Source organism: Dromiciops gliroides, chromosome 5 (genome assembly GCF_019393635.1).
Source record: "Dromiciops gliroides isolate mDroGli1 chromosome 5, mDroGli1.pri, whole genome shotgun sequence".
Lineage (NCBI taxonomy): Eukaryota > Metazoa > Chordata > Mammalia > Microbiotheria > Microbiotheriidae > Dromiciops > Dromiciops gliroides.
In genome coordinates this window covers 174,519,440-174,535,971 of record NC_057865.1, presented here as the reverse complement: position 1 = coordinate 174,535,971, position 16,532 = coordinate 174,519,440, and the positions used below count along the sequence as shown (strand labels likewise).

The 16,532-nt window shown below is 36.1% G+C and overlaps 1 protein-coding gene across 1 annotated transcript in view; it reads left to right on the top strand.

Annotated features, from left to right (window-relative positions):
• STK38L (serine/threonine kinase 38 like) overlaps positions 1 to 16,532 on the top strand; it is a 74,613-nt gene that overhangs the window by 40,021 nt on the left and 18,060 nt on the right. Inside the window, exons 3-9 of the mRNA XM_043968554.1 lie at positions 1,900 to 1,951; positions 8,470 to 8,592; positions 9,701 to 9,784; positions 11,257 to 11,380; positions 14,049 to 14,203; positions 15,843 to 15,945; positions 16,140 to 16,201. Of these exons, the coding sequence (XP_043824489.1) occupies positions 1,900 to 1,951; positions 8,470 to 8,592; positions 9,701 to 9,784; positions 11,257 to 11,380; positions 14,049 to 14,203; positions 15,843 to 15,945; positions 16,140 to 16,201 (703 nt within the window). The remainder of the gene's footprint in view (positions 1 to 1,899; positions 1,952 to 8,469; positions 8,593 to 9,700; positions 9,785 to 11,256; positions 11,381 to 14,048; positions 14,204 to 15,842; positions 15,946 to 16,139; positions 16,202 to 16,532) is intronic.

Sequence of the window (16,532 nt, the reverse complement as noted above, 5' to 3'; positions counted from 1 at the left end):
CATATACTTTGTTTCTAGTTGTTTGTCACCACACAAAAATGGGTTACTATGGATATTTCAGTGTATTTGGCCTGTCTTTGTGTCTTTGACCTTTATATTTCAGAGTCTCTACTTAACTCTGATCTTTTCATCAAAAATCCTTGAATGTCCCTAATTCCATCAAAGGTCTGTTCCTCCCCTTAAACCCTGCCCCCCCAATTATATTCAGTTTGATTGAGTAAGTTATTTTTGGTTGTAAGCCTGTATCTTTTGTGTTCGGGATATTGTATACCAAAATCTTCTCTTGGCAATGGTACAAGCTACTAGGTCTTCTGTGATCTTAACTGTGGTTCTTTGGTTCTTGAACGGTTTCTTTCTGATTGCTTGTTGTGTTATTTCTTTGTTGTGGGACCTCTGGATTTTGACTATGTTGTTTTTTGGATTTCTACCTCTTGGGATTAGGTGTTCATGGATCTTTAAAATTTAGGGTGCTGGATATTCAAGTCCCTCTTCAGAGGCTCAGGGTGAAGTGCTAGAGACCTCAGAGTCCTGGTCTGAGCACTGCTGCTATGCAATGGTTGGGAGTGGGAAGGGGGGTAGCCTTTGACTTTTGCTGCCTCTAGATACAAAGCCCTGAAGGTGGCTTGTATTTCTGCCTTGTCTCTGGTTCTTTGGAAAGCTGCTAGTCAGTTTGCCTGTGCTGTCCCTGGCTTTGCTGGTAGCCCCTTTCCTACTGTCAAATGGGCTTCTGCATGACTTTTTCTTTTTTTCTTTTTTTTAGGCGAGGCAATTGGGGTTAAGTGACATGCCCAGGGTCACACAGCTAGTAAGTGTTAAATGTCTGAGGCCGGATTTGAACTCAGGTACTCCTGACTCCAGGGCTGTCTGCATGACTTTTTAATGAATTTCTGGAGTTGAAGAAGTCATTTTCTGTAGTTTCTCTTTGGATCTTTATATCATTATTTGTTTCAGAGAGGATTCACATGTGCAATAGATAAATGAGAACTGGGCTGCTTGTCTCTATTCAGATAGCCATCTTGGCCATAAGGTCAAGAACAATCTTTAGTGACCCAGTAATGTATGTAGATGCTGCTACTGGTGCATTCTATAAGGAGCCGGGTCTGTAGTCAGGAATATTGGAGTTCAAATCCAACTTCAGATATTTACTACTGTGTTACCCTAGACAAATCACTTAACTTCTGTCTGCCTCAATTTCCTCAACTGTAAAATGAAGATAATAATAACAGTTACCTCTTAGGGTTGCTGTGAGGATCAAATGAGATAATATTTGTAAATAGCTTAGTGTAGTACCTAGTAAGTACATATTAAGAACTTAATAAAGGCTTGTTTCCTTCCTTCCTTTCAACATAAATCACATAATAGTGATCTCTCTTGATAGGACCTACTATTTTCATATTTTGATCTAATTCTGGCATAGATGTGTAGCTGACCACCACCCCTCTTTTTGGAAAAGTGACTTAAATACAATTTTGGATATTAGCTATCCAAGAGACTTTATCCTTTCCATGAATTATTTCATTGATGACACATTTTAGTGAGATATAAGGCTACTTGTTAAGCTTAATTAGTTTTCCCTCCTACATATTCTCTATGAAAACAATCTAATAATCCCATGTGAATATTGTAGTCCCCATGGCCAGACATCTCATTGTTATCCTTGTAGCATTTCATAATTCAGAATGAGGTCTAAAATACAGTGTATCCCTGTATTGCCTGGGGCATGGGGAGGGTGGTCTAAGACTTGGTACACTGTATGCCTGTGACAATAGTCTGATGACTTATAAGGCTCTATTTCTTAGTTTCAGATAACTAAAGTAGTAAATGGGGAAGAGCTCTTATCTGTCGGTCAGGAGTCAAAGGCCTACCTAAAAGATAAATATTTTCTTTTTCTTTGTATAGGCAAAAGAAGTTAGAGGTGGCCATGGAAGAAGAAGGATTGGCAGATGAGGAGGTAAGATAGTTTTCTAGTTTGCTTATAGATCTCATGGGTTTTTATATTTCCAGATGATTGTATAGTTTAGAATATCATCACTTGACTTACAAACCTTATATTTCATTGCTTTTAGCTATAAATCTGTTAAAGAAAAGGGAAAAGGTCAGATTATTACTTGTATAATTTTCTACCACCATTTTTAGCAGTAGTCACCAAAAGGAAGACTCAGGCATTACTTAATCTGTTCTTTTGTAAATGAGATTATGCCTCCCTAAATACTTTATAATGGTTTTAATATTTCATTTATTCATTTATTTTAGTGAGGTAATTGGGGTTAAGTGACTTTCCCAAGGTCACACAGCTAGTAAGTGTTAAGTGTCTGAGCCCAGATTTGAACTCAGGTACTCCTGACTCCAGGGCTGGTGTTCTATCCACTGCGCCACCTAGCTGCCCCCATGTGCTTTTAATATCTTAACAAATTCAAAAACAGCTTTTTTTCATTTAAAATAGAAGTGTGTTGATTCATTCAATGAGATTGATTTACAATCAATTGAAATCAAAGCCAATCAAAATCCAATCAAAGAAAATTTTTTTCCAAACTCCCCTGGCCCCAAATGCTTTTTCCTTCAATTTCCTTCAGGAATCTGAGTTCATCAATGTGGTGTCCCCATTATCAATGCAGATTTCAACCTTTCCAAATCAGACAGATAAATGAATTGCCAGGATACCCCCCAAAAAGCTAGATAACTTGGGTCCCAAATCTACCTTGCTGTTTACTTACCTAAACAAGATCATACAGCTAATCAGCAGCAAGGTAGAATTGGGACCTAAGTTATCTAGCTTTTAATCCAATCTCCTTTGGTGATATTTAGCACAGACCTATTGTAAATTGTTTGTAAAGCTATTTTTTAAAAGAAATTACATGAATAGCACTATAAATATTCTAGTTATATTAGTATACATTTATGCTTTAATTTAAAACATTAAATGTAGTTTAGACAAATCTGATTTTTTAATTAAAAATTACTTTTAATCTATCTCACCATGCATGTAATTTCCATAATATATGTATATAATGTGTATGCATACTTACAGGCATTTTTGAAACCCAAGAAAACCATATATTCCTTGCCATTTTAGGAAAACCTAACCACACATACAATATGCTTACTCATATGGAATGTTAATAGTAGAAATTTTTAGACTACTTGTTCAAACTGGAAAAGATGGAGCAAGAGGGACTGGGTGTATTCTCTACTGATTTTAGTTGCCTCCTTCCTTGTCTAGGAAATTCATTGCCCCACAAAAATATTTAAACTAGCCTTTCCTGAATATTTAATCTGTAATATAAATAGATATAAAATAGATATTCATTATTCCTAGGGGTTTAAAAAAATTTATGCATACCTGCTTTAGGCATATAATTTTCAATGTTGGTTTTGAATAGATGACTATACTTCTTTTACTAAGTAGTTTAATTGACAGTATTTAAAGCAGTATGACTTTGTGTTACATTTATAATTTTTTTCTTTTTGAATGATGATGATCTATACATTAAATATTTATATGTACTAAATATATGCATGAAACACATGAGTTATTTGTTCTGGAATGTAGTGTAAGAGATCAGATGGAAAATGCTATTTTCTTTTCTCTCCTTTTTAGGGGGTGGGTGGAGTTCAGTTTTAAGAAATAGTTGGTCTTTTTTCCATTCTGATTAAAGCAGGGCAAGTTTCCACAACTACACCCAATTACATTTAATTTTATATTATTAGAGGCAGAAAGCCAGCTGCTTCAAATAATTCTTGCATTGATTACTTTCTGTGTTATTTTTTAAAATTCAAAGTATTTAAAGCAAATAGTTCTGTGATGCCACCTTGTGGTTATTCTTGATATAGTCAAAAAGATAGCATTGCTGTTTACAAACAAATCCATTTTTCAGGCTAAACCAAACTACTGGGAAATGACTGGCATGAATAGAATGTCAAATTCTTTAATACTCATGACTTGTTTATATTACTAGCTGACTTTTATGCCCTATCCAAACTTTTAAAATTTCCTTATTTATATTTCTCCTTCTCCTCCTCCTCCTCCTCCTCCTCCTCCTTCTGGCAATGAGGGTTAAGTGACTTGCCCAGGGTCACACAGCTAGTGAGTGTCAAGTGTCTGAAGGAACTCAGGTCCTCCTGAATCTGGGGCCAGTGCTTTATCCACTGCACCACTTAGTTGCTCCCTCATTTATATTTCTTGTCAATGAACTTGTACTTTACTTTATAGTAAGTATCAAAATAAGAGAATTTGGAGTAGGCCATTGGAATATAAATTGCCCCATTTTGATGCTTAGTTTTTATCATCATTCACTATCAAGAAATTTATTTATTTTGTATATCATGTTGTTTTATCCTTTGATACTTGAATGAGTAGCTTAATTTAGCTGGGTTAAACTACAATTAAATTTAGAACCCAAGTCACTTTTGTTTTTTGCGGGGCAATGAGGGTTAAGTGACTTGCCCAGGGTTGCACAGCTAGTAAATGTCAAGTGTCTGAATCCAGATTTGAACTCAGGTCCTCCTGAATCCAGGGCCAATGCTTTCCCACTGCGCCACCTAGCTGCCCCCCAATTCACTTTTTACCATGAGCTTCTTAGATTATTTATATATGCTGAGTGCTTTCTAAAATCCTTGACTCCAGAAATGATTTTGGAAATTATTTCATTAGTTTACATTTTATGACAGTGTGTATTATACCATATTGTAAGGCTTAGGGACAGTGTCTTAATTCATGAGTATTTCCCCCATGCTACTTTCTACATATGTAGAACACACTCAATAAATATTTGTTGAATGGATTTTCAAGTGAGGGAGTTGTGTTACAATTGCCAACCATGTTACTAAAATCTGATTACCACGGACTTCTCTGGCAATGTTTCTATCTACTTCGTTTAGTGCTAGGATTTTTAGTAATAGCATCCTATTACTTTAGGAATTTGAGTGGAATAGATTTCCTAAGGGAATTCAAATTGATGAAATAATAGTGTCAGTTAATAAATAAAAAACAAATTTGTTATAAACCCTAGCACAGGTTCAATGTAGGTATTAGGCCTCTGATTTAACTGATATGGGGAAATCTTGGATAGGGAAACTCTCTATAGTGTAGGCATTCTACCAGTGTAGTCAGTCAGTCAATAAACATTTATTCAAAGCTTACAATGTTCCAGGTACATGAAGCGTATAGTATTAAAGTATTTCTGAGAGCAATGAAAGGTCAAGTGGCTTTAGCTTAAGTACTAATAAGTAGGTAAGACACAAACTGATAAATAAGCTTAATGAAAAAATGGCTGACATAGATATATAAAATAATAATATACTAGCTAAAACTTATCATTAATACAATTGTAGGACTGTAATCCAAGTATTAGAAATCACCTTTTTCATAGAATGAGTACTTTCTTAACATCTCTGGAATTAATGTTGCCTTCTACCCTCTGATACCATTCAATGGTGGGAGAATTCATTAATTTATGAAGCATTCCATAAATATGCCTTCCTATATCTTTCCCTAATTTGTCCTAGATCTTTCCTCTGGGGACTAATTCCAATCCTTCCACACAACAATACTTTAGATATTTGAAGACTACTATAACGTTCTCACTAATTCTTGTCATCTTTTCATAGACCATTCTTTCAATTCATATAATGTAAACATTTCCTAGTCATTCATTTCACATAATGAATATGTCAGGCAGCAGAGGAAGCTCAGTGTTGGATAGGGAGTCAGACTAGTTGGTCTCCAAAGTCCTTCCAATTCAGGGAGTTTGCAAATAAGGTTTTAAGAGAATATATTATTGGTTTGTTTTAGATTATTACTATTTCTTTTTTTTCTTTTTTTTTTTTAAGTGAGGCAATTGGGGTTAAGTGACTTGCCCAGGGTCACACAGCTAGTAAGTGTCAAGTGTCTGAGGCCGGATTTGAACTCAGGTACTCCTGACTCCAGGGCCGGTGCTCTATCCACTGTACCACCTAGCTGCCCCCCTAACCAGCAATTTTTTAAAAGAAATAGTAATAATCTGGGGCAGCTAGGTGGCACAGTGGATAGAGCACCGGCCCTGGAGTCAGGAGTACCTGAGTTCAAATCCGGCCTCAGACACTTGACACTTACTAGCTGTGTGACCCTGGGCAAGTCACTTAACCCTCATTGCCCCGCAACCCCCCCCCCAAAAAAAAATTGCTGGTTTGGCCAGATCTAAAGTATTGTATTCAGATTGTTTCATCATTCTCCACTAAATACTTTAATGCTGAACTTAACTTTTTGCACATCCATGCCCAAGTCTCCCATATCTCATAACTGTTAGTGAACAGTGAGGGAGATCACTGGAATTAAGAGGTATTAGGAAAGGCTTCTTCTACAAGGTAGGACTTTAGTTGGGACTTAAAGGAAGTCAGGGAGGTCAGTAGGTAGAGAGGAGGAGAGAGAGCATTCCAGATTTGGGGGACAGCCAGGAAAAATGCCTGAAGCTGAGCGATGGAATTTATAATTTTAATTGCCATTGTCTTTGGTTACCCTGACTCTCGAATTGTCAAGAGATCTAGAATTTTCTCAAAGTGAGACAATTTTTAGGACTTCTTGGTCTCATTATGGCAAACAATTTATATCAGTCAGACTTATTTATAAAGTTGTTATCAATGTGGCCATTTCTTGATCCTTTCCCCCCCTTTTGGGCATTAATAACTTGTTTAATAGGTAAGATTAGAGCTTTAAAATGGCATGTCATATCTTTTTCTCATTTTTGTGTATGTCATCTAGTTTTGTCTTAATTTTGATCTTTGCTCTAAGTCAGTGAGACACTTTATTTGTGCATGACTCCCATGGTGGTAAGTGATTTCCTGTTTATCTAAATATTATCAATTTTATATTTTCGTCTTTTATTTGGTATTCACTATGTCCAGTACCTTGGGATTCTTTTCTTCAAAAATGTTTTTGTGATCAAGAGATATGGCTTTTGTGTGTCTTCAAGCTTTTAGCTTTTTTCATTTCTTGCTCCTAAAACATTTTCTTTCTTTTTTTTTTTTTTAAGTGAGGCAATTGGGGTTAAGTGACTTGGCCAGGGTTACACAGCTAGTAAGTGTTAAGTGTCTGAGGTCGGATTTGAACTCAGGTATGCCTGACTCCAGGGGCGGTGCTCTATCCACTGCACCACCTAGTTGCCCCCCTAAAACATTTTCTAAAAATTTTCACCATCTTCCCGTGTTCAAATTTGTGTTAAAGTCACTAAATATAAGAGTATCTGCTGATTTAATTTTATGGGTCTTAGTAATTGTTTTACATTGGTACAGAAGATAAAATTGTTTTTATGATGACTAGATATGAGAGGTAAGGAAGAAGGAAAGGGAACACCAACGTTTTAAATGTTGGAGCCCCAGTGTGATGTGTCACCAGTGTGACAGGACATAGAGTGAATATAAATGAAAGATGGTAAAATTATTTTTAAAAAATTTCACAGGGCATGATTAGTTTTCCTCTTTTTTTCCCTCTTTTAACTTAGTGAATAACTTAGTAAACACTAAAAAGTTATTGTTTTGTATAATACACTATTAAGTTACAATAAACGGTTATTGTTATTATATTGTTATTGTTACTTCTTTTGTAATCAGGGCTAAGGAAGAGATGTCAGTTGATGCAATTAGGTGAGGCAATTAGGTGGTGCAGTGGATAAAGTGCCAGCCTGGATTCAGGAGGACCTGAGTTCAAATCTGGCTCCAGACACTTGACACTTGCTAGCTGTGTGACCCTGGGCAAGTCACTTAACCCTTATTGCCTTGCGAAAAAGAAAAGAAAAGAAAAGAAAAGTTTAGAGAAATGGAAAGGGGAAGTTGGGAAGTTTTTGAGTATAGTCTCAATCTTTTCCATGAAATAGGAGGCTGTTATCCTGCAGTAATTATGGGGGCTATTGAGGTGTGCCTGGGAGCTTAAGGAGAAATTAAAAGACTTGAAACAACCATTTGACAAACGAAATAGTAAGAGCAGGCTAAAAGAGTTCTTGAGTAATATTGAGGGCTCAGCTGATGCTATAGACCAGAAATGGGTACTGAGTCTTATTTTATACTAGGAGTGCAGAGAATGTGTTGTGTTGGGTGGGAAGAAGACATAAATGTCAGAGGCTCCTTAGTTTTCTATCCTATCCGTTTTTACACTGAATGCAGAAAAGACATGTAGAATTTTAGAACTAGAAGGGGGAACCTTAGAGATCAACTAGTGACCTCAATGACCTCATCTTTTACAGATAAAGAAACTTGGGCTTCAAGAAGTTAATTTTTGCCAGAATTATCTAGATAGTAAGTGGCAGGCCAGGATAATAACCCAGTGATTATAAATTAAAGTTCTGCAAATGTCTTATTATAGATAACATTTATTATAAATAAAAGGTTTTTTTGACAACAAAGAACTTTTATTTCTAAAATTATGCTGCAGACATTGACAAAAACAACTTTTAAAACAAATTGATCTTTTAATTTATCATTCTTTTTTTCCCCCCATAGAAAAAATTACGTCGATCACAACATGCCCGCAAAGAAACTGAATTTCTCCGACTCAAGAGGACAAGGCTTGGCTTAGATGACTTTGAATCCCTGAAAGTTATAGGGAGAGGAGCCTTTGGAGAGGTTCATGTCTTTCCTTAAGTCCTGTCTTGATAATTCAACCCATCTTTTCTCCTGAGCCCCTGATTTGTCTTTTGGTATATTTATTAATCTAATATCATGTATTAAATCTTTTTAATTTGGGAAGTCAAATATATTGTATTAAAACACAGAATTCCTGAAATTTCAAATGTTACTTCTTTATAGTACTATTCTGAATTTTACCCTTTTAAGAGTTTTTTTTTCATTTCTGAATTATTTTTGTGTAGAAGAAAAAAGTGTTACTTCATTTCAGAAAGATTATCTTTTCCAAATGGGCATGTTTTCCCATTTGGGGATGTCTCTTAGTGTTCCTAGCAGATATTTCCTAGGAGAAGATGGATCTAATATCCACATAGCTATATACACATAGATGCATTTTTTGTATAGGGATCATCATCCAGAAAAGAACCTCCTCTCCCAATGGATATTAGCACCTTCCCTGCTAGGTATATTCTCAGAGAGTTTCCTGGGGCACTGAGAGGCACCAATTAAATTGTCCAGGGACATAGGTAGTACATATCAGAGTCAGAACTCAAACTTAGGTTTCCTGATTCTGAAGCCAGCTTTAACTATCTACTAATTACATAGCCTCTCAGGAAATGTGTGACCTAATAGAGCCCTAAATGTAGAGGCAGAAAGATGCATGTTCAAAACCCATCTTTAACATTTAGCTTGCTCTATGATCATGAGGAAGACATTGGAACTCTGTGAGCCTCAGACAACTCTCTAAAACTTTAAATTATAGAGGGGCTGAGATCTCAGTAGTTGGAGGAAATTCCCATGCCTGTGAAATCACAAGCCATTGTGTTATATTTCTAATAAAATCATACACACATATATGCCAACTATCTTGCTAAAGTTGAAAATAATTTTTATTGGTATCATTGATGATTTTCATAGAATGTTTTATTCTGGTTTGTTCTTGAATTACATAAATAGTTAAATGTTTCCCATGTGGATAGACAATGCTTGGTATATTATAATTTATCATAGTAAACCCCTGCTATTTAATTAAGCTCTACTTTGCTTTCTAAATACTTAATTTCATTATTTCATCCAGAAAAAGTAGTAATATACCATTTTTTTCTAGGTACGCCTTGTCCAGAAGAAAGATACAGGCCATATCTATGCAATGAAGATATTAAGAAAGGCTGATATGCTTGAAAAAGAACAGGTATGTATTATACAACATTTATACCCATCGGAAAGTATTCATTATATGTTGCTTAGGTAGAAATACATTTTAGGTTGTGAAAACTGGTGGGGGGGGAAGGTTCAGAATGAAGAATTGAAAACATTCACAAACCTTTAGAATCATTTTATTCAATTTCCACATTCTATGATGAAGAAATTAGGCCTGGAAAAGCTAAGTGACATGCTCAAAGTCATTTAGGCAGTTGGCAGCAAAGTCAGGATTAGAAGGCAGATATTAATTGTTCTTAATGAAAGCATATGGGAACCTCAGGGTAATCTGATCAGTTGTTGTCTAACCTTATGCTGAGGTATTGAGTCTCTTACTTCCTACTGTAAGACATAGGACAGCTAGGTGGCGCCATAGTGCACAGAGCAGTAGGCTTTGAATCAGAAAGACTCATCTTCCTGAGGTCAAATCCAGACTCAGACACTTACTAGCTGTGTGACCCTGGGCAAATCACTTAACCCTGTTTGCCTCAGTTTCTCCATCTGTCAAATGATCTGGAGAAGGAACTAGCAAACCACTCCAGTATCTGCCAAGAAAACCCCAAATGGGGTCACGAGGAGTCTGAAATTACTCAACAACAACTGCAAGATATGCCTGTTCTCCTTTATTTCATGTACACTGAGAAAATAAAGAGCAGCCTCTAACCACTTTTTTTCTGTAGGAAATAGAAGGATTTCTTAATAAGGCCAATTTCCTCTTTTTTAATTACTTGTATTCTTGTACCATCTCCAAGTTTTCTAGACTTCATATTGTCTTAAATTGTAAACCAAATGTTGATCTACACTGATGAAAAGATAGGTTTGGGGATGGACACACATATATGGCACACATGCACGTGAGCGCGCGCGCGCACACACACACACACACACACACACACACACACTCTTATATTTTGTCAGGTGTTTCAATTACATCTGGGCAACTATAATGTTTACTGCTACATCCAGTTAAGCAAAATACTGGACTCTGATCTTTCCTGTGCTATTTTATGCTCCTCACCCTTTGCATTCCTTTCGGAAAACATAACCTCTAAGCTGACTTTGAAACATTTACAGATAATCAAGACATTTTTATTCACACTCATATAATAATTTCCCAAGCCAATGTATTAAAATTTTTTTTTACTATTTTTCTTTTACTATCTCAAAATACTTAAAAGTAAAACTTCTCACTCTTCCTTTACACTTTAGGTAAGTAAATTCACTTATCTGTTGCCAAGAAATAAGGTCACTGTGAAGGATTCCTAAATTTGATTCCTGTATTTGGATTTAAGTACTCTTAAATAAATTGCGTAATAATATACTACTTGCAAATGTGATATTTTAAAGAGATCGCTAGTTGTTTTTTGTTAATCCTGGATCTCCTCTTCATTATTGAAGGAAAGGCACTGTCATTAATTTATCAAAATTAGCATTAATGTATATTGCATTTACTTTTTAAAATAGGTGGCCCATATCCGAGCTGAGAGAGATATATTGGTAGAAGCAGATGGTGCCTGGGTTGTGAAGATGTTTTATAGTTTTCAAGATAAAAGGAATCTTTATCTAATCATGGAATTTCTCCCTGGAGGTAAACATAAACACAAGAGCAATGACAAACTGAATGCAACTATGCCATTTTTATGTATGATGACAAAAAGTGCGACATTAATTTGTGTAGAGGTTGACTTGTATACTTTTAGTTATCAGTCCACAGAATGAATGAATTGGGGACCTGCTTTATTTCTAGCTTGAGATGGAAAGAATTGTTTGAATGACTATCATTTCTACTCAACAACGATAATTCAGATTCCTTGAACATGAAAATATTCTAGGAAAGTGGTTCTCAAACTTTTTTTCCCTCAGCGATGGGCCTTTCAGTTTAAACAAAACTTAGTGGAACCTTTATAGTAACATTTAAAAAAATATTTTTTAATGCCTTCCAATAATGGCTACATAGCAAAATAAGCCTATATAAAAAGAAAACATTTTATTGACTCTTAGAGCTTCTTTGTTCTGTTTACAAAACAGAATAAATTTCAGAAAAGTTAATTCCCCCTTTATATATCTCTCCAACCCTTTTCATTTTAGTCTTAAATGAAACAAAAAGATAGTTCTCTAAGAATCAGGGTGGTTTTCTTCCTTAACCATAATCTTCCATGAGACCAGTGGGAAAGACTAGGGCTAGATGTGGACATCTATCCTCCCAGATTTTAACAGAAAGAACAAAAACCAGTTTTGTTTCCCTCTAAGGTTCACTGAAAGAAGAGAGTATAATAGAGCCAAAAAAAAAAATCCAAATAGAGGAATCTAAGAGATTTTTCTTCCTTCCAATAGAATATAATGTTCTCTGGAAGAATGTAAGCATTTTGAGGGGAGATTGTTATTTTTGTCTTTTTCTCTCCAGTGGATTCCCTTGGATATAGTAGGTACTTAATAAATGTTTATTCATTTGAATTCTCTCTTTAGGAGAGATCCAAGAGACCCAAAATTGGGATAAAAGGGCTAACATTTTTTATAACAAATTCAATTCAATGAACATTTATTAAGCATTATTATTTTCTTTTTTTTTTTCTTTCTTTCTTTCTATTTTTTGCAGGGCAATGAGGGTTAAGTGACTTGCCCAGGGTCACACAGCTAGTATGTGTCAAGTATCTAAGGCCGGATTTGAACTCAGGTCCTCCTGAATCCAGAGCCAGTGCTCTATCCACTGCTCCACCTACCTGCCCCCAAGCATTATTATTTTCAAGTACTGTTAGGAGTTAGGAATACAAAGACCGAAAAATAATAAAAACATAAAGTCCCTGTTATACAGTATCTTCCATTCTTCTGGAGAGACCAATTGGATACCAAATGACACACAAAGATACATCTATACAAGGGAAGGAGGAAAAAGGAGAAATCTAGGTAAAATGTTCTAGGAATATTTGAGGAAGGAGAGAACACTTTGAATTGAAGAAATATGGGGAGGCTTCACAGAGATGACATCTACACTTGAACTCAAAGATTCTAAAATAACCACAAAGAAATACATCTGGGGCATGGGAGCAGGAGATGTAATACAGAATTCAGCTAATGATATAAGTCTGGATTTATCTGACATGTGAAATTGATTTAATTCAAAAAAACATTTATCCTATAACATGCACTCATAACATGCAAAGCATTTCGCTAAGTACTAAGGATAGAAAGACAGAAACTAAATAATACCTGCTGCCAGGGAATATGCATTTTACTGTAGTTATAGGGTCAGAAGCCAGATTGCAAATAGTCAGGGGGTTGTGAGGAAGTAGAGACAGAGACAGAGTTCATTCTTTGTAGGAGTATAAAACAGATATAGGATGATCATTTGAGGGGATGGCATGGTAAAATGACCTTGTTTTCTTCTTAAAGGTTTTTTTTTAAAGTGAATATATAGATTATCTGAAAGCAGGACTGTTCTGGAAAATCTGGGATGGGGGGGGTCTTTGTACCCAAGTAATAAATAATGGGAAAGGAGAAGGAAATTTGGAACAAGAAAACCAAGAAAGTTGTGAAGAAAGGCAGGGAGGTGGAGAGAAAAAAAAAGGTAGGACTCCCAGAGATAGAGATTTGAGCAGCAGCCAAAGGAAAGGAAAGACATAGCTACACAGTTGGGGCTTCACAGAGGAGAAGTAATTGCAACGAAACACAGAGAATGAGAGGAAGGAGAAGGAATATAGAGTTCCCAGAAAATGGATTCCTGTCTCCAGCTTTTGCTTCCAGTCTTTCACCTTGGGGTAGAAAGCTACAAATAGCCCCAGGGGAAGATAGGAAATGCCATCATCAAGTCTATTTCCCATTTCTGCCTTGATCTAGAATTGCATTGGAGAGTTTGGGGACTGAGTGAAGACTTCGTTCAAGAAGCAACACTGCTTGATGTCTGGAGAACTAGGAGCCCTGACGGGTCCTCTGTAGCGTGACTCATTTTAGGTTTTTGTTTCTGGCCAGGTCCCTGCATCTAGTATTAACTTGAGTTCATAGAGTCATTGAAACTTCATGGAGGTGGTGGGTTTCTAGGAACAAATAGCTACAGTGTAAACACCCCCTCCCCCCATGTTGATGAAGATCTATAGGGCAGACATTAATTACAGAACCCTACAGGAATTGTATAAATAGGACCACAGAATGATAGGATCGTAGTCTTAGCTGTAAGGGCCCTTGGAGGATACTCTCTAAGTACAATTAATTCCCTTTTTGAGGCATTTCATATAACATGCCTCTTAATTTCCACCATTCAGGAGACATGATGACATTACTAATGAAGAAAGATACCTTGACAGAAGAAGAAACCCAGTTCTATATTTCAGAGACTGTTCTGGCTATCGATGCAATTCACCAGTTGGGGTTCATTCACCGAGATATCAAACCAGACAACCTCTTATTGGATGCCAAGGCATGTGAATGAACTGATAAGCTCTTAACCTGCTGGTTATTATTTGGTAAAGAAATGGAGCTGTTGGTTTTCCCCCCTTAATGTTTTTATTGATAATAATGGTCTTTTCTTTTTATATTTCATTGTCACTTCCCAATAACTTTCAACCCCGCCTGCAACTGTACCATAGCACTCTTCTCCTGTAAAAAATAAGTATAGTCAAGCAAAAGAGATCAGCACATTGGCCATGTCTAAAAATGTATGCCTTGTTCCGAACCTCTAGTCCACCACCTCTCTGCCAAGGGATAGGAGGCTAACTTAACTAACAGTCTTCTAAAGTCTTGATTGGTCACTGCATTGATCAGAAGTTGTTTTCCTTTACATTGCTCTGGTCGCTGTTTAAATTGTTCTTCTGGTTCTGCTTACTTTGCTCTTTAGGAAGACTTCAAGATTTTCCCAATTTCTCTAAATTCTTCATATTTACAATTGCTTGCAAAGAAGGGGAGGGAACATGTACTTATTAGGTGCCTACTTTGTACCAGGCACTGTATTATGAGCTTTGCCAATATTTCTCATTTTTTAGTCCTCACAGCTCTGAGAAATGGGCTACACTGATCCTCATTTTCACAGTTGAGGAAAGTGGGACAGATTTAAGTGCCCAAGATCACATAGGTAGTGAGTGTCTGAGGCTGGATTTGAACTCAGGTGTTCCTGACTCCAAACTCAGCACTGTACTGTACCACCTTCCTGCCTCATGACACAGTAATATTGCATTATATTCATATGTCACAATTTTTTAACCATTCCACAATGGATGGGCACTTACTTTGCTTTTATTTCTTTGCTATGAAAAAAGGTGCAATATGTATTTTTGTATATATTGGACCTTTCCCTTTGTCTTTGCCATCCCTGCAGTTTATGCCTAGTAATGGTATCTTAAGGTGTCACATTATATATGTTAGTAACTTTTCAAAAATATAATTCTGATTTGTTTTCCAGAATAGTTGGCTGGCTTCACAGTTCTGTCAACAGTGCATTAAAATGCCTGGCTTCCCATAGTACTCTGCCCACCCCTTTGTTTGTCATCTTTCTTCTTTTGTTACTATTAACCACAGATTTTTCCAAATGGAAATGGGCAGATTGAATTTTTTTTTTAAATAAACCACTTTATTTCACAGAATGAGGCCAGATGGGGGAGGGAATGTGAGTGATGTGGTATCAAGGATCAAAATATGACAATATGATTATGTTTGAGTATCTAGTAACCTCATAAATCAGGGTCAGCAAATTATAGTCTCTGGGTCACATCCAAATCCTACCAGCTGCCTGTTTTGTCAGTCTTCCCAGCTACGAATGGTTTTTGCATTTTTAAATAGAGTTTTATTGTACTTAAAATTTTTAAGCCATTCTTAGCTGCCAGGCTACGCAAAGGCCAATTTGGCCCTTGTTTCTTAATTTGTAGACTCCTGTTGTAAATGAATGAATATCTTTTAATATTGTACAGTAATCAGTTCTTTCAGATCATCACACAGTACTTAATATCTTCATATATATTCATCTTAAACTAGATACTTTACAAGACATATCGCCAAATTAAATCTAATAAAACCAATCAATCTCAAAATGTACCCTGAGACTTACCAGACTTTTTTTTTTTCAGGGTCATGTAAAGTTGTCTGATTTTGGTCTATGCACAGGATTAAAGAAAGCTCATAGAACTGAATTTTATAGGAACCTCACACATAACCCACCAAGTGATTTCTGTAAGTTTCATAGTTTTCTAGTAAACAAGCTCACTGTATTATTTTCAGGGACTTGATTATTGTACAGTGCTAAGTTGCTTTAAGTTGTAAAAGTTTATATTATTAGCATGCCATTGCTAAGTCAAAGCCTCGTATTCAGTTTTTCTTCTCAGTCTTTTTCATTGTATCTTCAATTCTTGTTTTGTTGAAATTAGCATTTCAGAACATGAACTCAAAAAGAAAAGCAGAAACGTGGAAGAAAAATAGACGACAATTGGTGAGTAGTTTTCAAGACGAGGCTTTCTTGGTCCTGTCAGACTGATTTCAATTTGAGTATTATATGTAGTTGTACTGATTGAGACTATGGTAGGATGGGAGTATTTGTTTGTGGGGGGTGGTTTGTTTGTTTTGTTTTTAACAAGATCTAGGCATGCACTCAGGGTAGCTAGGTGGTGCAGTGGATAGAGTGCTGGACCTGGAGTCAGGAGGACCTGAGTTTAAATCTGGCCTCAGACACTTATCCAGATGAATTTTGTTATTATTTTTTCTAGCTCTACAAAATAATTTTTAGGTAGTCTGATTGGTATGGCACTGAATAAGTAAATTAA